Genomic DNA, 18,098 nt, shown 5'->3' on the forward strand with positions numbered 1-18,098 from the left:
CTATATTAGGTTTGCAAACCAAGCTACTCGCGAGCAATTTGGACTCGACTCAACTCATGCTCTAGCTTGAGTAGCTTGTATTTTGAGTCGAACCGAGTTTGAACCTATTAATGCTTCACTCGAGCTTGATATATTATGTAATATTTTAATTTTATACTAATATTATATATAGATATATATAATTTTAAGTATTAATATTATATATAAATAAAAATAATTATATATATATTTTAATTGTTTTAGTAATCAAGTCAAGTTCTAGCCGATCATATATCTATCCAGCTCGAGTTAGAGCTTCAACAATTCCAACTGAGTCAAGTTTGAGTTTCTCAATACTCAACTCGCTTGACTCAGTTCATAAAGTAGATATATTTATATGTCTTGATAGGACAAGACATTACTTATAAGTAGTATCGTGGGTTGGTTGATTGTAACTTTATTAATTATTTACATATTTAATAATGTCAGAACAAATTATTTTTCTTGTGAGATTAATGATTTCTTATTTAATAATAATTTTAATTTCTAAAAATTACTATATATATATACTTCAATTTATACTTTATAACAAAGACAGTTATTCTGCGTACGCAAGGCAAGCGCTTCAATGATTAAAGTCAATGGCGCGAATTCAATGGTCATTATATGAGTTTTTCAACAGCCGGTTATGGATCTATCTAATTATGAGAAGGACGTTTCTCTTCTAAATCCCCCTCGAAATGACTTTTTTACTAATTTGATTTATTATCTGTTGAAAAACTCATATAATGGCCATTGAAACATAACCACCGGCGTACGTCACCGACAAAGACAGAACCAACCGACCAATCACGCCACGCCAATAAAGCACAAGATCACATCAACGACCCTTATCCTAACGATTGTACACGTCACCTCACGATCGCTCACTTGAAAACCGTGCCATCATTTTATTTATTTTTTGTTCAAAATACCGAAAGAGCGATCCTTATGCAGTACCAACTTTCCCTCTCATATAAGGCATATTCCCGGGAAAATAAAAATAGAAATAGAGAAAGTATCCAAAACAAAATATCTCACCGAACATTAATTTTCCCGAGAAAATCTCCATGGAAGACTCTCCTGCTCAGCGTAGGCTCGAAGCTATCCAGTGTCACCTCATCAACAGCAACGATACAGACGCTCAGTCTCAGATTCAGCACAATCTCACAGCTGGCAACTTCGTTCACAGTAAATTAGTGTGATTAGTTTTTTTTTTTTTTTTGTTTCTTTTTCGGATGAGCTGATAGATGATTCGATGAATCTTCTAGCCGGCGTGGTCATGGTTTAGTTAGTGATCTTACTGTTTTACGGACTAGTTAATCATTCTGAATTCAGCTGGTTACTGTTTTTTACCAGGTCAAAAGTACAGCGTTGTTCTGCCTGAGAAACTTCAAACTGGGAAATGGAATGTGTATAGGTAGTGCTTTTTTTTTCCACTGCTTTACTTTCATTTCATCTCAACAGGAATAATAGTGCTACAGTAAGTCAGTAACCTTGGAACAAGATGATTGAATGTGTAAATGAAAAATTGGATTTAATAAATGAGGGTGGGTGTGCGTCAGTGAAAGATCATTTTCACGGGCTCTCGTGCAATAATATTATGACATATATGCATTAACTTTAGAACTTTCAAATCAATCAATCAATCGGTCAATCATGGCTGTTGTTGGTTGGATAGAAGAGATAGTAAACACATGTCTTATGAATTTATCATGTTATTAGATGGATACATGAATGAATAACACATGCGTAAGTCTTAAAGTGATAGAAATATGAGAAGCAATTGCTTTTGGTTAAATTTGTCATTTGTGAAATACTCAGAACATATTAACATAACCTTACACTTGGCAACTTATGAGCTACTTGTAATTATATGTGAGTACAGAATTCATGTATTTATTTACATATATTGAAATCTTTGTGATTGATTCAATGTGTTGAAATGGCAGATCTGCACGCTCGCCTCTGCAGCTTGTCACTAAGTTTCCTAATCATCCTGAAATCAGGACATTGCACGATAACTTCATGTGAGATATATCTGTTATAAAATATTTTGTTTCACCAATCGCATAATCTAGCATGTCTAGTTTTTAAAGTTTCAGTGTGAGCATGTGACTGGGAGTGCTGACTTTTTTCTATTAATTTTTGTGAATACAGACGTACTGTTGAGACTTTCCCAGATTACAAGTACTTGGGTACACGAATTAGGGTGGATGGAACAGTTGGAGAGTGAGTTTGTAATTGGTCGATCGTGTTTTATACTTTCATGATTGTTCGAGAATGAAAATGATTTTAATATGATGCTATTTTACAAATTGTATTCATTCAGATACAAATGGATGACGTATGGAGAAGCAAGTACTGCTCGAAAAGCAATAGGCTCTGGCCTTCGGTGTTATGGATTAATGAAAGTGAGTCATTCTCTTGAGAACTTGAATTCTCTTTCTCTTTTTTAAAATATTTTATTTAAGGAATTGTTGCAAAATTTTGGAATTGGGTTTAAACTTTTAATTCTGTATATTCTACTCTGATTTTACAAATATTTAAAAATTAATCTGTCTGTGGAATCTCTAGCTGTACATCTCAAATAAAAATTCTCATCCTAGATAATACTTCACTCGTTGATTGCATCTCTTGACTTCTTGTGGGACAGGGAGTTTGCATCGGTCTTTACTTTATAAACAGACCAGAATGGCTGATTGTGGATCATGCTTGCTCAGCATATTCTTATATTTCGGTTCCTTTGTATGACACTCTTGGTGCGTATTTGATTGTTGAAATGAATCTTCTTTTTTGCTTGATCATTTTCTAATGGTTTTGTTCTATTTCCAGGTCCAGATGCTGTTAAGTATGTTGTCAATCATGCCGAAATACAGGCAATTTTTTGCGTCCCACAAACTTTGAACATGGTGAGATCACTCTCTGCCTCTTAAGCCGGAAATTTTCAGGGAAACTGTGCCTATGAGCTAGTAATACATGGCATTGTGTAAATATTTTGCAAACTCCTTACTTCCAATAGGAACTTCATTATATTTCACTGTGTTTCTATCTAGACTTACCACTGATGAAATTGTGAAATATAGCAACAGCATATAAATTACTAAGCAACTTGGTTCCTACGAGTTCACTGAATTAAAATCTGACCTTTTGTTCTGAAGCTGCAACGTATCTGATGTCTATCTCCTGGAACTTGCAGCTATTGAGCTTCATTTCTGAGATTCCATCTGTATGTCTCATAGTGGTATGTACTTACAGAAAATGCACGTGAGTTTATTGAGGAAACTAAATGTATGCATTGCACTTATTTGTTTTTCTCTCTCTTCGTACTCTGCATCTTTCCCAAAACAGGTGGTGGGAGGGGTGGATGAACACTTACCCTTACTTCCATCAACATCAAGAGTTAAGCTTGTAACATATTCAAAACTTCTAAGTCAGGTAATTTTGAAATTTTCATTATGGTTTCCTCTCTAATATGTTACTGATTTGTTAGTGGAGAAAATGGTATTATGAACGCATTATAGGATGAAATAAGGAATTATGCTTACGTGATTTCCTTTGCATCTTGGTCAATGCTAATTATGTTGTGTATCTTATATTATACTGCTTTGATGTTTCAGTCATCCCTCTTGAACTTAGACTGCCTATAGATTAACAAGTACAACATATACTTCATTCATAATCTGATTGGTAATCAGTTTTTTTTTATTTCTTATCACCTACAATCTATAATAACATTAATCAAATTATTTATCTGAGACGCAGCTTCTTAGATACATTTTGTCCTTTTCTCTGATTGTGGCTGACATTACATGTGAAGAACTAATGTTTCATTTCCTTATTATATATGGTCGTCTTTTAGGGCTGCAGTAGTCTTCAGCCTTTTTGCCCTCCAAACCCTGAGGATATTGCAACCATATGCTACACTAGTGGTACCACTGGAACACCAAAGGTAAGAGGTTGTGAACTTTGTTTCTCTACTTCTGCAACTAACTTTCAATGATATGGCCATGGACATAAAATATATATATATTTTTTGTTTTTCTTTTTGCCAGGGAGTTGTCTTGACGCATAGGAACTTAATTTCGAGTGTTGCTGGGTTCAGTTATATGGTCAAATTTTATCCATCAGACATGTAGGTTCAGTTTTCAAATTATAACTAAATGATAAATGAGTTTGTTTTGTTTTGCTTGTCCTTATTTATTTATTTATTTATTATTTGAATTCTGATTTTCCTCTGTTAAAATTATGTGTTATTTCGACAGTTACATATCTTATCTTCCTTTGGCACACATCTATGAGAGAACTAACCAGATTCTGTCAGTGTACTATGGCGTTGCTATTGGTTTCTACCAAGGGGTAGGTGACTCAACTAAAGATTATAGTTTTTCTTTTGGTAATTCTTGTGTGTTTGACGGCATTAAAGCCACTACTAATAGAATTGGAATTGGGAGGATGTTGTGCATTAGCTTGGTGCATTTTAACTTTATAGATATGAGGATAACCTAAATTTGTTTGTATGCTCATCCCTTTTATTTTCAGGACAATATGAAGTTGATGGATGATTTATCTGCCCTTAAACCAACCTTATTTTGCAGTGTTCCTCGGTTGTATAATCGAATTTATGCTGGGTAAGATTATGGTTGATTGCTGCATAATTATTCATTAGATCAAATTTTATGGTCACTCATCATGTCTAATTCTGGTGGTTTCCATAGAATCACAAATGCAGTAAAGACTTCTGGGACTCTTAAGGAGAAGTTATTCACAGCTGCATTCAACTCCAAGAAGCAAGCCATAGTGAATGGTCTGTGTGTAAATAACTTGGCCTTTATTTTTGTTGATATTTTTCATTTGAATCTTCTTGTTGGCTCTTCCATCACCGTTATCTAGTTCCTAAAAATAGCTTAGAATAAAGAGGTTAGATCATTGATCATACCCTGAATGTCTGAACATTTACAGTTCCTTGTATTGACTATGTAACAAAAACTTTTTCAGGCCAAAATCCATCATCAATGTGGGACAGATTGGTGTTTAATAAGATAAAGGAAAAGCTTGGAGGCCGAGTCCGTTTTATGGGATCAGGTGCTTCGCCTTTGTCCCCAGATGTAATGGACTTTTTGAAGGTGTAAGTTGATTCTCAAATTGGTGAATTCACCTTTATCTCTCCTTGCTTCTCTCTTGGCACATACACATACACACACACACAAACACATAAAATGACTGTTTTATATTTTGTTGCAAACGTAATTAAACTCTCAGGTGCTTTGGCTGTCAAGTACTTGAAGGATATGGTATGACTGAGACTTCTTGTGTCATAAGCTGCATGGATGATGGTGACATCTTATCTGGTCATGTTGGGTCTCCTAATCCCGCATGTGGTGAGGTTCTTACTGAATTGGAAGTGTTTATACATATATTTGATTCCGCAATCCTCACCCACCTGAAGGAAAAGACTTTAGCTCTTGTAATTATTAATTTAAACACCATGGCTCTGTCATCCCTCAAATGATCCGTGTGAGAGACATTTTTTTTTGTTAATAAGTATAGTGTACTTTTAAATGATAGGTAAATAGGTACAAGTAGTTTCTGTTTTTTCATCAATAAAGAAGTCAAAAACTGAAGAAGCCAAACGCAATTAAACAATTTATGTTAAATAAAACGTAGCGTAGGCAAATATAATGAGATGCCAGAAGGAACAAGTTTCTTGTTAATTTTAATGTGTGATCATCGGTGTTTTGTCTTTTCTTCTTTCAGAAGTGAAACTTGTGGATGTTCCTGAAATGAATTACACTTCTGAAGATGAGCCCTATCCTCGTGGCGAAATCTGTGTCAGGGGTTCCACTGTCTTCCTGGGCTACTACAAAGATGAAGTTCAAACGTAGTTACCTTTAACTTTTGTTAATGATACTAAAGTGAAGTTACAACTGTCTAGTCTGTCTGACTGCCCAGTTTGATTGAACAGGAGAGAAGTAATGGACGAAGATGGTTGGCTGCATACAGGAGATATCGGGCTGTGGCTAAGTGGAGGTCGTCTTAAGATTATTGATAGGTAATTTCCATTGCACAAGTTAATCTGACACTCTTTCCTCTGTTAGCTGGCCTTCAAAAATTTGTCAGTCAAAAGTACATAAATTTATGTTGTTTAGTGTTGAATTATTGGACTCCATTATAAGGCTACATTCAACTTATGACAGGAAAAAGAACATATTCAAGTTGGCACAAGGAGAGTATGTTGCCCCAGAGAAGGTCGAGAATGTATATGCAAAGTGCAAGTTTATTTCACAGTGTTTTATCTATGGTACAGAATCGGTGCTTATAATGTATATCGAACTGTCCAGCTACACTTACATACTAACTACATAATTTTATCTTAGGTGATAGCTTTAACTCTTGTTTAGTAGCTGTTGTTGCGGTGGATCCTGATGTTTTAAAAGCTTGGGCTGCATCTGAAGGAATCAAGGTCATTTTTGTATTTCTCTTATTACTACTTTTCATTCCGTAACCTATCAAAGTGACCTCGCTAACCTCAACTTTAGGAAGCTAATTAAGTCCTGATGTCGCAAAGAATTCATAGTAGAGAATTTTTTGTTTTCCGCTGATGTATATTGATCGTGGTAATTTGCGTACATTTATGCAGTTTGAGAATTTAGAACAGTTGTGCAATGATCCAAGAGCGAGAAAAGCCGTTCTTGCTGATATGGATGCTGTTGGAAAGGAAGGCCAGGTAAATTCTTCAAACCAAGTATGCTTTTCACCCTTCGAGTTGAATTAAGGCTTACCATTTTTCTCTTCTCACAATGGTTTAGTTGAGGGGTTTTGAATTCGCAAAAGCTGTAACTTTGGTGCCGGAACCGTTCTCTGATGAGAATGGCCTTCTCACTCCAACATTCAAAGTAAGTTCCTTCCATAATGCATACCAATACATAAAAATCATATATGCCTTTTGTATAATCTTTGGACACCTAAACTAAGCAAAGTTATGGCAAACGAAAAACTAATTCTGTGTTTTAACCCGAAATCTTTTCCAGATCAAAAGGCCGCAAGCTAAGGCATACTATGCAAAAGCAATATCAAACATGTATGCTGAGCTTTCATCTTCAGATTCAACACCGACAAAAATGTCGCGCTTATAGGTTTGTATTTGCAGTATGAAGATAGAAGAAATATGCTGTTCAGTTTTCATCCATGGAATGTGGTTGCTAATAAAATCTTATGATTCGATTGTTGTAACTCATACACTCCAGATTTACGAGTGTCAGAGAAAAGTTCTCATTGCGCTTCTGTTGTAAGTTGTAACAGGTATTGTAGTCATACAGTATTTATTTACTCTTGGCCCTTAAGCTTAAACCACGCTGTATATAATATGGATCCGTTTGGTTCAATATTTTATATCGTATTCCCAATCCTATCCTCAAAATAACTGTTTGTTTTATTATCCTCATAATATTATTATATTTTATTAAACCATATTTTAAATCCCTTAAGTTTATTAATTTAACTAAATACCCTCAGAAAAAAAGTTTAAAAATGAACAAAAACACTTTCACCCACTCACATTTGTCAGATTTCGACCATCACCGTCGGAAGGCGGTCGGAATCTAGTATAATGGTACACTATCAGCTAGGGGTGCTTAAAAAGATGCAAAAATCGAACCGAACCGCTAACCAAACCGATAACCGAACCAAAAAATCGATTAACCGAAAAAACGGTTTGGTTACGATTCAAAAAATTTAAAAAATCGAATTTTCAGTTCAGTTACCGGTTAGGGAAAAATTAGAAACAGTTAACCGAAAACCGATTTTTCAAATATATATTAAATAAATAAATAATAACCTAAACTAAAATAAATCCCTAATTCACTCAATCTAAAATCCCAATCCAAAATGTTTTTCTTAGTTCCCAATGTATTGTCTATATTTACAATTTAATTTAGGACAAAATAAAAAAAAAAATTTATCAAAAAAAAAAGGGAAAACCAGTTAATCGCTTTTTTTAAAACGGTTAACCGGTTTTCCCTAAAACCGAAACCGATTAACCGAAAAATCGGTTTTCCCTAAAACCGGTTAGGTTTTGGTTCGGAAATTTTCCCGAACTGAAAATCCGGTTCTTTGAACACCCCTACTACCGGTTAATCGCTTTTGAGCACCCCTACTACCAGCTGGATCTGGTCGATAGTGTGTCGATCTATCATTTTCCGACCAGATCCACGGCCAAAGATCTGGCCGTAGCTGGTCGTTGTTAACCATCAATGACGACCATATCTTTGATCGTCAATGACCAAAAATGACTGTAGATCTAGTCTTTTTCAGCTAGATCCGTGGTGGATCTAGCCAAAAAAGGCTATATCGACACACGAATGGCTAGATCCGATTGATCATGCGTCGTAATGCTAGATTTCGACGGTGGTGGCTAGAATTTGACGATTGTAAGTGAGAGTGTTTTTGTCATTTTACAAAAATTTTTATATATTGGAGTATTTAGTAAATTAGCAAACCTAGAGGGGTGTTTTTGTTAATTTTTAAATTCTACCTCGTTATTCTCACCCAACTCTAAAAATATCAAAACTCCTATCCAAAATAACAAAACAAATGGACCCGTAGCTATCTTGATTTTAGTTCTCTACATGGCTGAGGAGATTGAATAAACCCTAATAATTGTTAACTAGAACCTTTAAGAAGCATTTCTATTGTTTTCTAAACTGAAAAAGAAAAATATGGAACAATAGAATGCAGACAAATATTTCGAATCAAGTTTAATAAACAATGCAGTGTTCTGTACATACTATAATCTGCCATTACTCTGGTTGAATTATATCTACAGCACAGTAGAAATAAGAAATGAGATCGGGCATGCCTTCATAACTTGAGAATTATAGTGAACAAGCAAAGATGCAGAAGGAAAATCAGAGTGGCCGTGTGTTGTTCCAAAGCCATTGTCCAGCGGAACCATCCAGCAATGGTGAAACCTGTTAGATAGACCAAGGTTAATGATCAACATCACTAAATTTCAAACCAATATTACCAAAGAAATAAATAAATAAAAGTAACAGGATGCTGGAAAAAACTTAGATTAACGACTCGTCTGCACAAGATCTCAGGTTATTCAGGAATGCATGCTTCCAAAAGCATTAAAAAACTTCATAAATGTCCAACAGTTTGTCTAATTTGGGAAGGGCTGCGGAAGGCACATCAGGCTGCACCTATATATGTGCCGAAAACAGAATTGTCGAGCCAGCTTTAATAAATTTCCAAACATGCACTTACCTTCTCCCAGACTTGAGAATGGTAATCATTAAGCCAATCAATCTCCGCAACGGAAAGCAATGATAAATCAACCAATTTCGTCTGCAGGAAAAAAAAAAAAAAGCATAAAGAAAAATATATCGCACCAGAGAAAAACTATCCAACAAAAGAAAGGCTGAATTGTAAAGCAGAAGCTCTGAGATAAATTAGAGATAATATAATACTTAGGCCACTCAAATTTCGGTCCTCAAAATTGTATTGAAACGATACCCTCTTTAAGCAATTAGCCCTGGCCTTAACACCACTATCTACATCAAACTAAGTTTTACATTATGTTTCTGTCGATTTTGTAGGACATTACTAGCACGAAATTTAGCATTTAGTGTTTGTCCGCATGAAAGCCAACCCCTTACACTATTAGCATACAGCCACGGATTCATTTTAACAGCTCAAAAGAGCTGAACTAGACTTGGAGCACATGGTCATCATGTTGTGTAAACTCCATTTAATCAATGAGGCTGCATGAGAAACCAGGACATTGAACAACTCCATATTCTGAATAATAAGCACAGAGAAAGAGTCTCGTTTAATTATATTTTGGTGTGGTTTCCTAAACAACTTGACCAGGATTGGCAATGAGTAGAATACCTGTATGGGGACAAATGTGAGTTTTTCAAATCCCAGATATGCAGTTCCTCCAAAACGATTGGGTGTGTCGACCTCTTTAATGTAAAGAAGATTCTGCAAGACAAGTTAACGTAACTACAAAATATACAGAAGAATGCAAGAGTGCGACTGAAAAAGATGTCACATATCAAACATTTATCAGAAATTATAGAATGTCAAATACACATGGAAGAGAGGAAAAGAGAGATGAAACAAGGAATTAACCTAAGAAAGATAAAAAAAATAAAAAACAAACATCAATTTCAAGTACAGCAATCAGATATCACAAGTATGTATGTCCTCAAAATTTGGCAACATTAGAAGCTGAGATAAATACAATATGAATGTTGTACCTCAATGCGAATGCCAAAGGCATGGTCTTCATAATAGCCAGGTTCGTTGCTGACAATCATGCCTTCCATTAAGGGAGTCATATTTCCATATCTATAGCTAATACTTTGGGGACCCTCATGAACATTCAGTGCAGCTCCCACACCATGTCCAGTTCCTAGTACATGGAAGTAGATATGATTAACAAATCAGCACCTTCTCTCAATCAAGGACTTGTGAGATCGCAAAAGTTTCCCACCAGGCCACCACATATATAGGCAACAAAAAGGCATGAAATATACCATGTCGGTAATCAAGTCCAATCTTCCAAAGGAAAGAACGGGCAAAAGGATCCAATACAAAACCAGGAGTACTTTCAGGGAATACTGCCTGATCAAGAGCTATATGACCCTGCAATCACGCATTCTACAGTCAGATTATACCAAATATGAAACATCAAATATTTCAACAAAAAGATAGTAGTCCAGTAAGTAGAAAATTAGAGAAGACAATGCTAGCTTATAAGAGCATCTCCAAAGAACTCTTTATATGACCCAAACTTTTTATTATAAAGAGTCTATCCATAAAAACAAGAGTCCAACAGACTCTTTATCCTTTAAATATAAATTAAAGAGTGAGTTTTGACTTTCCACATCTAGAAAGTCAAATTTTACTCTCTATCCTAATTTAAATTAATAAACTACAAGTTTCTATGCATTTTATTTATTAATTCTCTCTCCTATCAAGTTTCTTTCTTGAAAATAAAGAGCATCTTCATTAAATTTAAAGAGTCCATTGGATTTGAATAAAAAATTTGTTTTTTATATTTAGAAATTAATGAAGATGCTCTTCATTTATATGAAATATGCTCTTTAAAATAAAGAGCACCATTGAGATGCTAGAGAGGCAAAAAAGTTCAAAGCAATAAATCTGAAATCAACAATGCAAAATTACCTATTCCTACTCTCAAAACTAAACATATATGAGTTATTACAAAGCCTCTTCATGTAATATAGATTAAGACAGATAAAGAAAGACTTGACACCTGTAAAACTCGGGTGAAGCATTCTTTCTGCCGAGCAGTAGGTTCGCCAAAGTGCACTGTCCTAGTTATGTCAGTTGTTCCATCCTCATATTGAGCTCCACTGTCTAATAGGAAAAGTTTATTCGAGTCCACAACACTACAATTGTCTGTTTCTGGTTTGTAGTGTATGATAGCACCATTTGCACCGGAACCTGTAAGATCATCTTAATTGTGAGCAACGAAATCGGGAAACAGATGATAAGGACATATATTATAATAAGTTTCTGTTAACAAAATCTGAGGGTAGAAGCTGTTGAAGGATAAGTTTCTATCATAATAGAAAATAGGATGATGAAAAGAAAGCTGCAACATATTTCAGTAGAAAAAGTGACTGAAGAATCAGTGAAAATATAATTAAAACTGAAATAACCAGGGGTAGAAGATAGGTAATCAAGAATGCAAAAGTGAATATACCACTTATGGTATCGAAGCTAGTATCTATAAAACCAGCCTGCTTTGAACGGAATTCAAGAAGTTTGTCTGCAACATCTACCTCTGTTAGTTTCACACCATTATGAAGTTCTTCTTCCAGCCAGACCCAAAACTGTGCCAACGCAGCAGCATCCCTGCAAAGGAAACATTATGATTAAAATATTTCTTAAAATTGTTTAGCTATTCTATCTTTGTCACAAACAATTACAGTAGAATTTTATTTTATTTTTTTATTTTTTAACCTAAATAATGAGTTACATCCTCAAGAAGATATGATATGAATGTTCGCAGGTACTGCCTCTCATCCTGCTCTTGCTCACAAGCTACTTTTCATGACTTTTACTCAAAGAATGTCACAAGATATTATTCTTAGAAAAAAATTCCACAAAAGTACTTATTCAATCACACACCAAGAGAGTCCATATTTATTCAACAGAGTAAAAATTTGATGGAGGACAAATGATAGAGGTCAATTAAAAAGGTAAGTGAAAGATCACATGAAAATGTAATTTAGTCATTGTCCAGTATCAAAAACTTTGTGTTATATAGAATCTGCTCAAATATATGATAGATTACCAGGAAAAAAGAACTGAAAGGCAATAGAAATAATCACTATCATGATGCAAAATTGTCTTTACCCTCAAATTCGGAACGTCAGTACCTTCCACAGGAAGAATCGCTTACCTTAAATGAGAGTTTCGCATTCCTTCTAACTCAGCAGAATTTTTCAATGCCTTTGCAACAGCGACAGGAGATGTCTTCAAAACCCCAGTGGGTCCTCCAGACTGACCATTGGTGTCACCATACATCTTAGTCTTACTCTTCTTCTTATTCTCAATACTTTCAAGATATCTTTCATTGGCAATCTTATAGGTGTTCATAATAGCAGCATTAACAGAGGAAGGATCCAACCAAAGTCGAGCACCTTGAGCTGCCAAACTGGTAAAAAAAGCCATATACCACTTGCATTATGACATGATTACATGACTGAATATTAAGCTAAAAGAAAGGGGGAAAATGAAAATTGGCAGGCTAGACAAAGATGCAGCTTTTATTGGCAGCAATTTTCACACAGTAAACATCTGAAAATTAACATTGCATTAGCAGCTATAAAGTTCGACAAATTTTTATTAATGCAATTAACAACCATCTAAACCTACTACAGAAACAGGTGTAAATTTTGTCATAATGTGTGATCTAAAATGCAAAACTACATAAAAGCACACAAATAAATGTCAAATCAGACATCTGAACCCCTAAACCTACCTTTTTATTTCAGAAAGGATGGAATCATATGGCCTCAACTCTACACCGGCATTCTTCAAGTGATTCATCACGTCTGTGGTAACTTTAGAATCATCTATAAATAATTTTGCTTTGGCCGTTTCCACAATTAAGTAGGCATACATAACAGGGGAATGTGGAACATCACTTCCTCTCTGCAACAAAAAATTTGTAGTGTGATTCCCTTGAACAGCAGAAAACATTATTGCATGATTTAGTAAAAGAAAAAAATATTGCTCTGCTACCATATAAGCTTGAACTAGATTTAAGGATGTTAGACAGATGGTGCCACTATGCTATATTGATTCTAAGTACCAGCACTCCAACAGATTTTGAAATAGAATTTGTTTATAGGCACTGCTTCTATATATATAAAATATAACAGAACAAGTTTAATAGAGCAGATTGAAATTGTACCAAATTTAGCAGCCAGGCGATTTCATCAAGCATTGATATTATAATGGCAGACGAACCAGCATCAACAAGTTCAGACCGCAGGGAAGATAGTTTTGATGCCACATCTAATCCAGCATATTTCAGGTCATGTACTCTAATAGGTTTGTTCGGAGGCTTTGGCCTTGATTCCTTCCATATAGCATCCACAAGATTAAAATCGTACAAGTAAACTAACTCATGATTCTTCTGCCCTATAGCCTCCTTCAATTCCTCTGCAGCAGCAGAAGAAAATAGAAACTGCTCCCTTCACATTATCAAGAAAAGGGGGCATCAGACACATGCAAGTACGTACCAGAATAAACAGAATATATACAGGTGCACAGAAATTTGATACTTGAACATAAGAAGCAAAAAAATGAACATAATTTATTAATTAAATATACCAATATAAAATGCAAGTTACAAAGCAAGCATAAGACAGATGATTTATGAAACTATGCTCCTAAAATTGTTCAATATATTAGAAATATTCTGGCTTTATTGTTCCTTCTATTCCCTGATTTTTGTGTGGAAAGCTTGTTCTCTTTCATGTAAATCACTTTTTCTATACAAAAAAGTTGCAGTTTCTTATCGGAAAGGGGNAAACAGGTGTAAATTTTGTCATAATGTGTGATCTAAAATGCAAAACTACATAAAAGCACACAAATAAATGTCAAATCAGACATCTGAACCCCTAAACCTACCTTTTTATTTCAGAAAGGATGGAATCATATGGCCTCAACTCTACACCGGCATTCTTCAAGTAATTCATCACGTCTGTGGTAACTTTAGAATCATCTATAAATAATTTTGCTTTGGCCGTTTCCACAATTAAGTAGGCATACATAACAGGGGAATGTGGAACATCACTTCCTCTCTGCAACAAAAAATTTGTAGTGTGATTTCATTGAACAGCGGAAAACATTATTGCATGATTTAGTAAAAGAAAAAAATATTGCTCTGCTACCATATAAGCTTGAACTAGATTTAAGGATGTTAGACAGATGGTGCCACTATGCTATATTGATTCTAAGTACCAGCACTCCAACAGATTTTGAAATAGAATTTGTTTATAGGCACTGCTTCTATATATATAAAATATAACAGAACAAGTTTAATAGAGCAGATTGAAATTGTACCAAATTTAGCAGCCAGGCGATTTCATCAAGCATTGATATTATAATGGCAGACGAACCAGCATCAACAAGTTCAGACCGCAGGGAAGATAGTTTTGATGCCACATCTAATCCAGCATATTTCAGGTCATGTACTCTAATAGGTTTGTTCGGAGGCTTTGGCCTTGATTCCTTCCATATAGCATCCACAAGATTAAAATCGTACAAGTAAACTAACTCATGATTCTTCTGCCCTATAGCCTCCTTCAATTCCTCTGCAGCAGCAGAAGAAAATAGAAACTGCTCCCTTCACATTATCAAGAAAAGGGGGCATCAGACACATGCAAGTACGTACCAGAATAAACAGAATATATACAGGAGCACAGAAATTTGATACTTGAACATAAGAAGCGAAAAAATGAACATAATTTATTAATTAAATATACCAATATAAAATGCAAGTTACAAACGAAGCATAAGACAGATGATTTATGAACCTATGCTCCTAAAATTGTTCAATATATTAGAAACATTCTGGCTTTATTGTTCCTTCTATTCCCTGATTTTTGTGTGGAAAGCTTGTTCTCTTTCATGTAAATCACTTTTTCTATACAGAAAAGTTGCAGTTTCTTATCGGAAAGGGGGGAAAAAAAAAAAATGAGAGAATGAATATTGGCATCTTAAGATGAAAGCCAGTAAAAAGCAGCAGCCAAAAAAAAAAAAAAAACCTTAAAGATGATGAGCTGCACTAACAAAACATGCAATACACCCATTTAGGAGGTTGAGAAATTGCTCACCGGATCAATGCCAACTCTGCCTCCAGGCACCAAAACACTGTTTAGCCATTCACTGATAGTAGGGATTCCAAGGTTACCACTTCGCATAAGAATCCAACTAGGGTTCAGCTGCTTCTCAGCCTAATTATAACAAAATAAATAATTAGCAAGAACACCTTCTCAAACTAGTTAAGTAAAATGCAGATAGTCTTGTTGTTATAGAGAACAACCAGCAAAAAGAGTTAGCATAACAAATACTGTGACTATGCACAAGGCACCAAATCTAGCAAAGCAAAAAGATTTTAAGGTGTCTTCCTTCCAAACCTGGAGAAAGTAACGACCATCTGTCCATAGAGCTGCTTTATCCTTTGTGACAATAGCAGTGCCAGCACTACCAGTAAATCCAGATATAAAAGTCCTCCTCATATAACATTCAGCAATGAACTCACTCTGGAAACCAAAATGGAGAGAACATTAACGCTTAAATACAGAAAACAATGGAAATTCCATTTATCCAAGTTCTATACCAGAGAAGTCGTAGCCCAAATAGGCATCCCGGTTTCATTTTCAATACTCATGCAGTAATCTAACAATCTAGAAATTCAACTGAAGATACATGTTACAAATATTTTACTAAGACAATCATTAATCTCTTGGATAAACTTCCCTATTAACTTCACTAAAAAAAACAAAATTTCGAAACAAAAGAATCTCAGTTCAAATTTAACAACAATACATCATAGCTCTACTAAAGTATCTGGAAATTGAACATTAAATAGTTCAAAGACCTCGAATAGCTCATTATCCACAAAAACATAATATGCAACCACTCATAGATGTTGTTAAAAACCAACCACCCAAATTTACCAAAAGGCAAAAACAATAAAGCTAAAATTTTTCAAAGCAATTGCAGAAAACAGCCAAAACCCAATTGAGTTCTACCGTCCGCCAAGCATCCGAAATCAACTAAAAACAACAGAAATTCTTAACACAAAATCTTTCACAGCAATCAACACACAAAACCACAGAAACACATCAACAACAAATTAGAAACGATGATTTGAACCTGGTGAGCGTCCTGAGAAGGTATGATATACGCATCAATGTTAACTCCAGGCTTGGTAAACAGCTCGCGAAGCGCGCGGAGCTTCTCATCCGGTGGCTCTTGGGTCCGGTCCTTGCGGAACTCGGAAGAGGGTTTGGCGGATATGGAAGTGCAGTTTCTGACAAAAAGAGGAGCTTTTGGATAAATTTTGTAAAATGAGGGGCGGGTTTGAAATTTATGGAAAACAGGGAGTGAGAGAGAAGAGAGGAAGCGAAATTGACAAGACGAGTGAGTGAAGGATGGCGAGAGAGAAAGAGGGCGCATCGCCTGTGATGATAGTGAGTGCATGGTGGCGATTCTGCAGAGAGAGAGAGAGAGAGAGAGAGAGAGAGAGAGAGCAGTGAAAGTCTGAAAGATAAGGTTTTGTTGAATGATGAAAAGTGTCGAGTTTCAGTTCAGTTTCAAGAGGAGATAAAACTGGAAAATAGATGGGGTTGATTGGAAAGTATCAATACTCTGGGGGTATTTGAGTCCGCCAAAAAGTTTAGGGAGAATATGAGATAACAATTTTTAATACCTTTAATTGAACCCTAAAGGTTTGAAAACTATAACGTGGATACTCTTTCACCCTTGCTATTAGGGATGTTCAAAGAAATGCAAAAACCGAACCGAACTAAAAAACCGATTAACCAAAAAAATGATTTGGTTACGGTTCAAAAAATTCAAAAAACTGGATTTTAGGTTCGAGTAAAAATGAAAACCGGTTATATATATATATTAAAATCTTAATCTTTAAATTTGCACAATTTCTTTTGTTGTTTTCGAGACTTATTTAGTTATTTTATTATGGACGTTTCGTTATGAACTTTTAATTTTGTTTAATTTCGGACTTTTATTTGTATCAATTTTTAATGTATTGTTAGTTGTGGTTAATGGATATGTATGAATGTTTAATTTTTATTTGGATATGTATTGTTGATTTTTATAATTTAATTTTAAAAAAAATTTAAAAAAAAAACTAAGTTTTATCCAATAAAAAGAGGAAAACCGGTTAACTGATTTTTTTAAAGTAGTTAACCAAAAAACTGATTTTCCCTCCAAATCGGTTCGGTTCGGTTTTGGTTTAGGACAATTCCTGAACCGAAAAACCATTTCGGTTCAAGAAAGCGGTTAACTGGTTCGATTAACCGCTTTTGAACACCCATACTTGCTATTTGTGTTGATAGCTGAAATGGTAACTTTATAAAACACTTTAGTTTTATAAGAGAGGGTTGGTGTAAAATTATAATTTTGGTCTTATAAGGAAGTGTCTAGTAAACCTAATGGTAATGTAACAGAGTTAGGGTAAAGGCCCTAAAGGGATATATGTGATAAAAAATTTAAACCTTGATAGTCTATTTGAAAAGGCTAATGCCTAATGGGTATTAGTGATATATTTTTCAAACTTTGAGGGTCCATTAAAAAATTGTGAAAGTTGTTATGCTAGAAATGAATCTACAAACCTTAAGCATAGTCTATGACATTATCCAAAGGGCCTTTGGTTGGGGGTTATTGGAGATTAATGGGGTTAAGTCATCTTATATTACTTTATTACCATATTTGGTTGTCAAGTAATATAAGATATCGGTAATCTTCAAATATCAATAGTGGTTACTATTGGTAATATT

General features: G+C 34.8%; 2 protein-coding genes across 4 annotated transcripts; one reads left to right on the forward strand and one right to left on the reverse strand.

Annotated features, from left to right (window-relative positions):
- Positions 1 to 1,031: 1,031 nt before the first annotated feature.
- Positions 1,032 to 7,187, forward strand: LOC116118849 (long chain acyl-CoA synthetase 7, peroxisomal-like). Of its 2 annotated transcripts, none has more exons than XM_031404810.1 (23): positions 1,032 to 1,209; positions 1,378 to 1,438; positions 1,971 to 2,048; positions 2,179 to 2,250; positions 2,351 to 2,432; positions 2,675 to 2,780; positions 2,854 to 2,930; positions 3,218 to 3,262; positions 3,370 to 3,456; positions 3,881 to 3,970; positions 4,074 to 4,153; positions 4,284 to 4,377; positions 4,561 to 4,649; positions 4,737 to 4,825; positions 5,017 to 5,146; positions 5,281 to 5,399; positions 5,776 to 5,899; positions 5,984 to 6,070; positions 6,216 to 6,319; positions 6,396 to 6,481; positions 6,659 to 6,745; positions 6,828 to 6,914; positions 7,050 to 7,187. In XM_031404810.1, the coding sequence occupies exons 1-23, from the start codon at positions 1,089 to 1,091 to the stop codon at positions 7,152 to 7,154; spliced, it is 2,100 nt and encodes a 699-aa protein (XP_031260670.1). In that variant the 5' UTR covers positions 1,032 to 1,088; the 3' UTR covers positions 7,155 to 7,187. The 2 variants fall into 2 exon arrangements, with proteins under 2 accessions (XP_031260670.1, XP_031260672.1); XM_031404812.1 differs by having other exon boundaries at positions 3,218 to 3,247.
- A 1,724-nt stretch (positions 7,188 to 8,911) lies between these two features.
- Positions 8,912 to 16,819, reverse strand: LOC116118863 (aminopeptidase P2-like). 2 transcript variants are annotated; one of them, XM_031404827.1, is made up of 13 exons: positions 16,453 to 16,819; positions 15,711 to 15,836; positions 15,408 to 15,527; positions 14,635 to 14,910; positions 13,043 to 13,215; positions 12,461 to 12,715; positions 11,759 to 11,910; positions 11,306 to 11,496; positions 10,563 to 10,671; positions 10,284 to 10,438; positions 9,913 to 10,005; positions 9,286 to 9,366; positions 8,912 to 8,987 (listed from the first exon to the last, which is right to left on the reverse strand). In XM_031404827.1, the coding sequence occupies exons 1-13, from the start codon at positions 16,777 to 16,779 to the stop codon at positions 8,925 to 8,927; spliced, it is 2,121 nt and encodes a 706-aa protein (XP_031260687.1). In that variant the 5' UTR covers positions 16,780 to 16,819; the 3' UTR covers positions 8,912 to 8,924. The 2 variants fall into 2 exon arrangements, with proteins under 2 accessions (XP_031260687.1, XP_031260686.1); XM_031404826.1 differs by lacking the exon at positions 13,043 to 13,215 and adding an exon at positions 14,200 to 14,372.
- Between the last annotated feature and the right edge of the window lie 1,279 nt (positions 16,820 to 18,098).

This window comes from Pistacia vera, unplaced genomic scaffold (genome assembly GCF_008641045.1).
Source record: "Pistacia vera cultivar Batoury unplaced genomic scaffold, PisVer_v2 Contig860, whole genome shotgun sequence".
Lineage (NCBI taxonomy): Eukaryota > Viridiplantae > Streptophyta > Magnoliopsida > Sapindales > Anacardiaceae > Pistacia > Pistacia vera.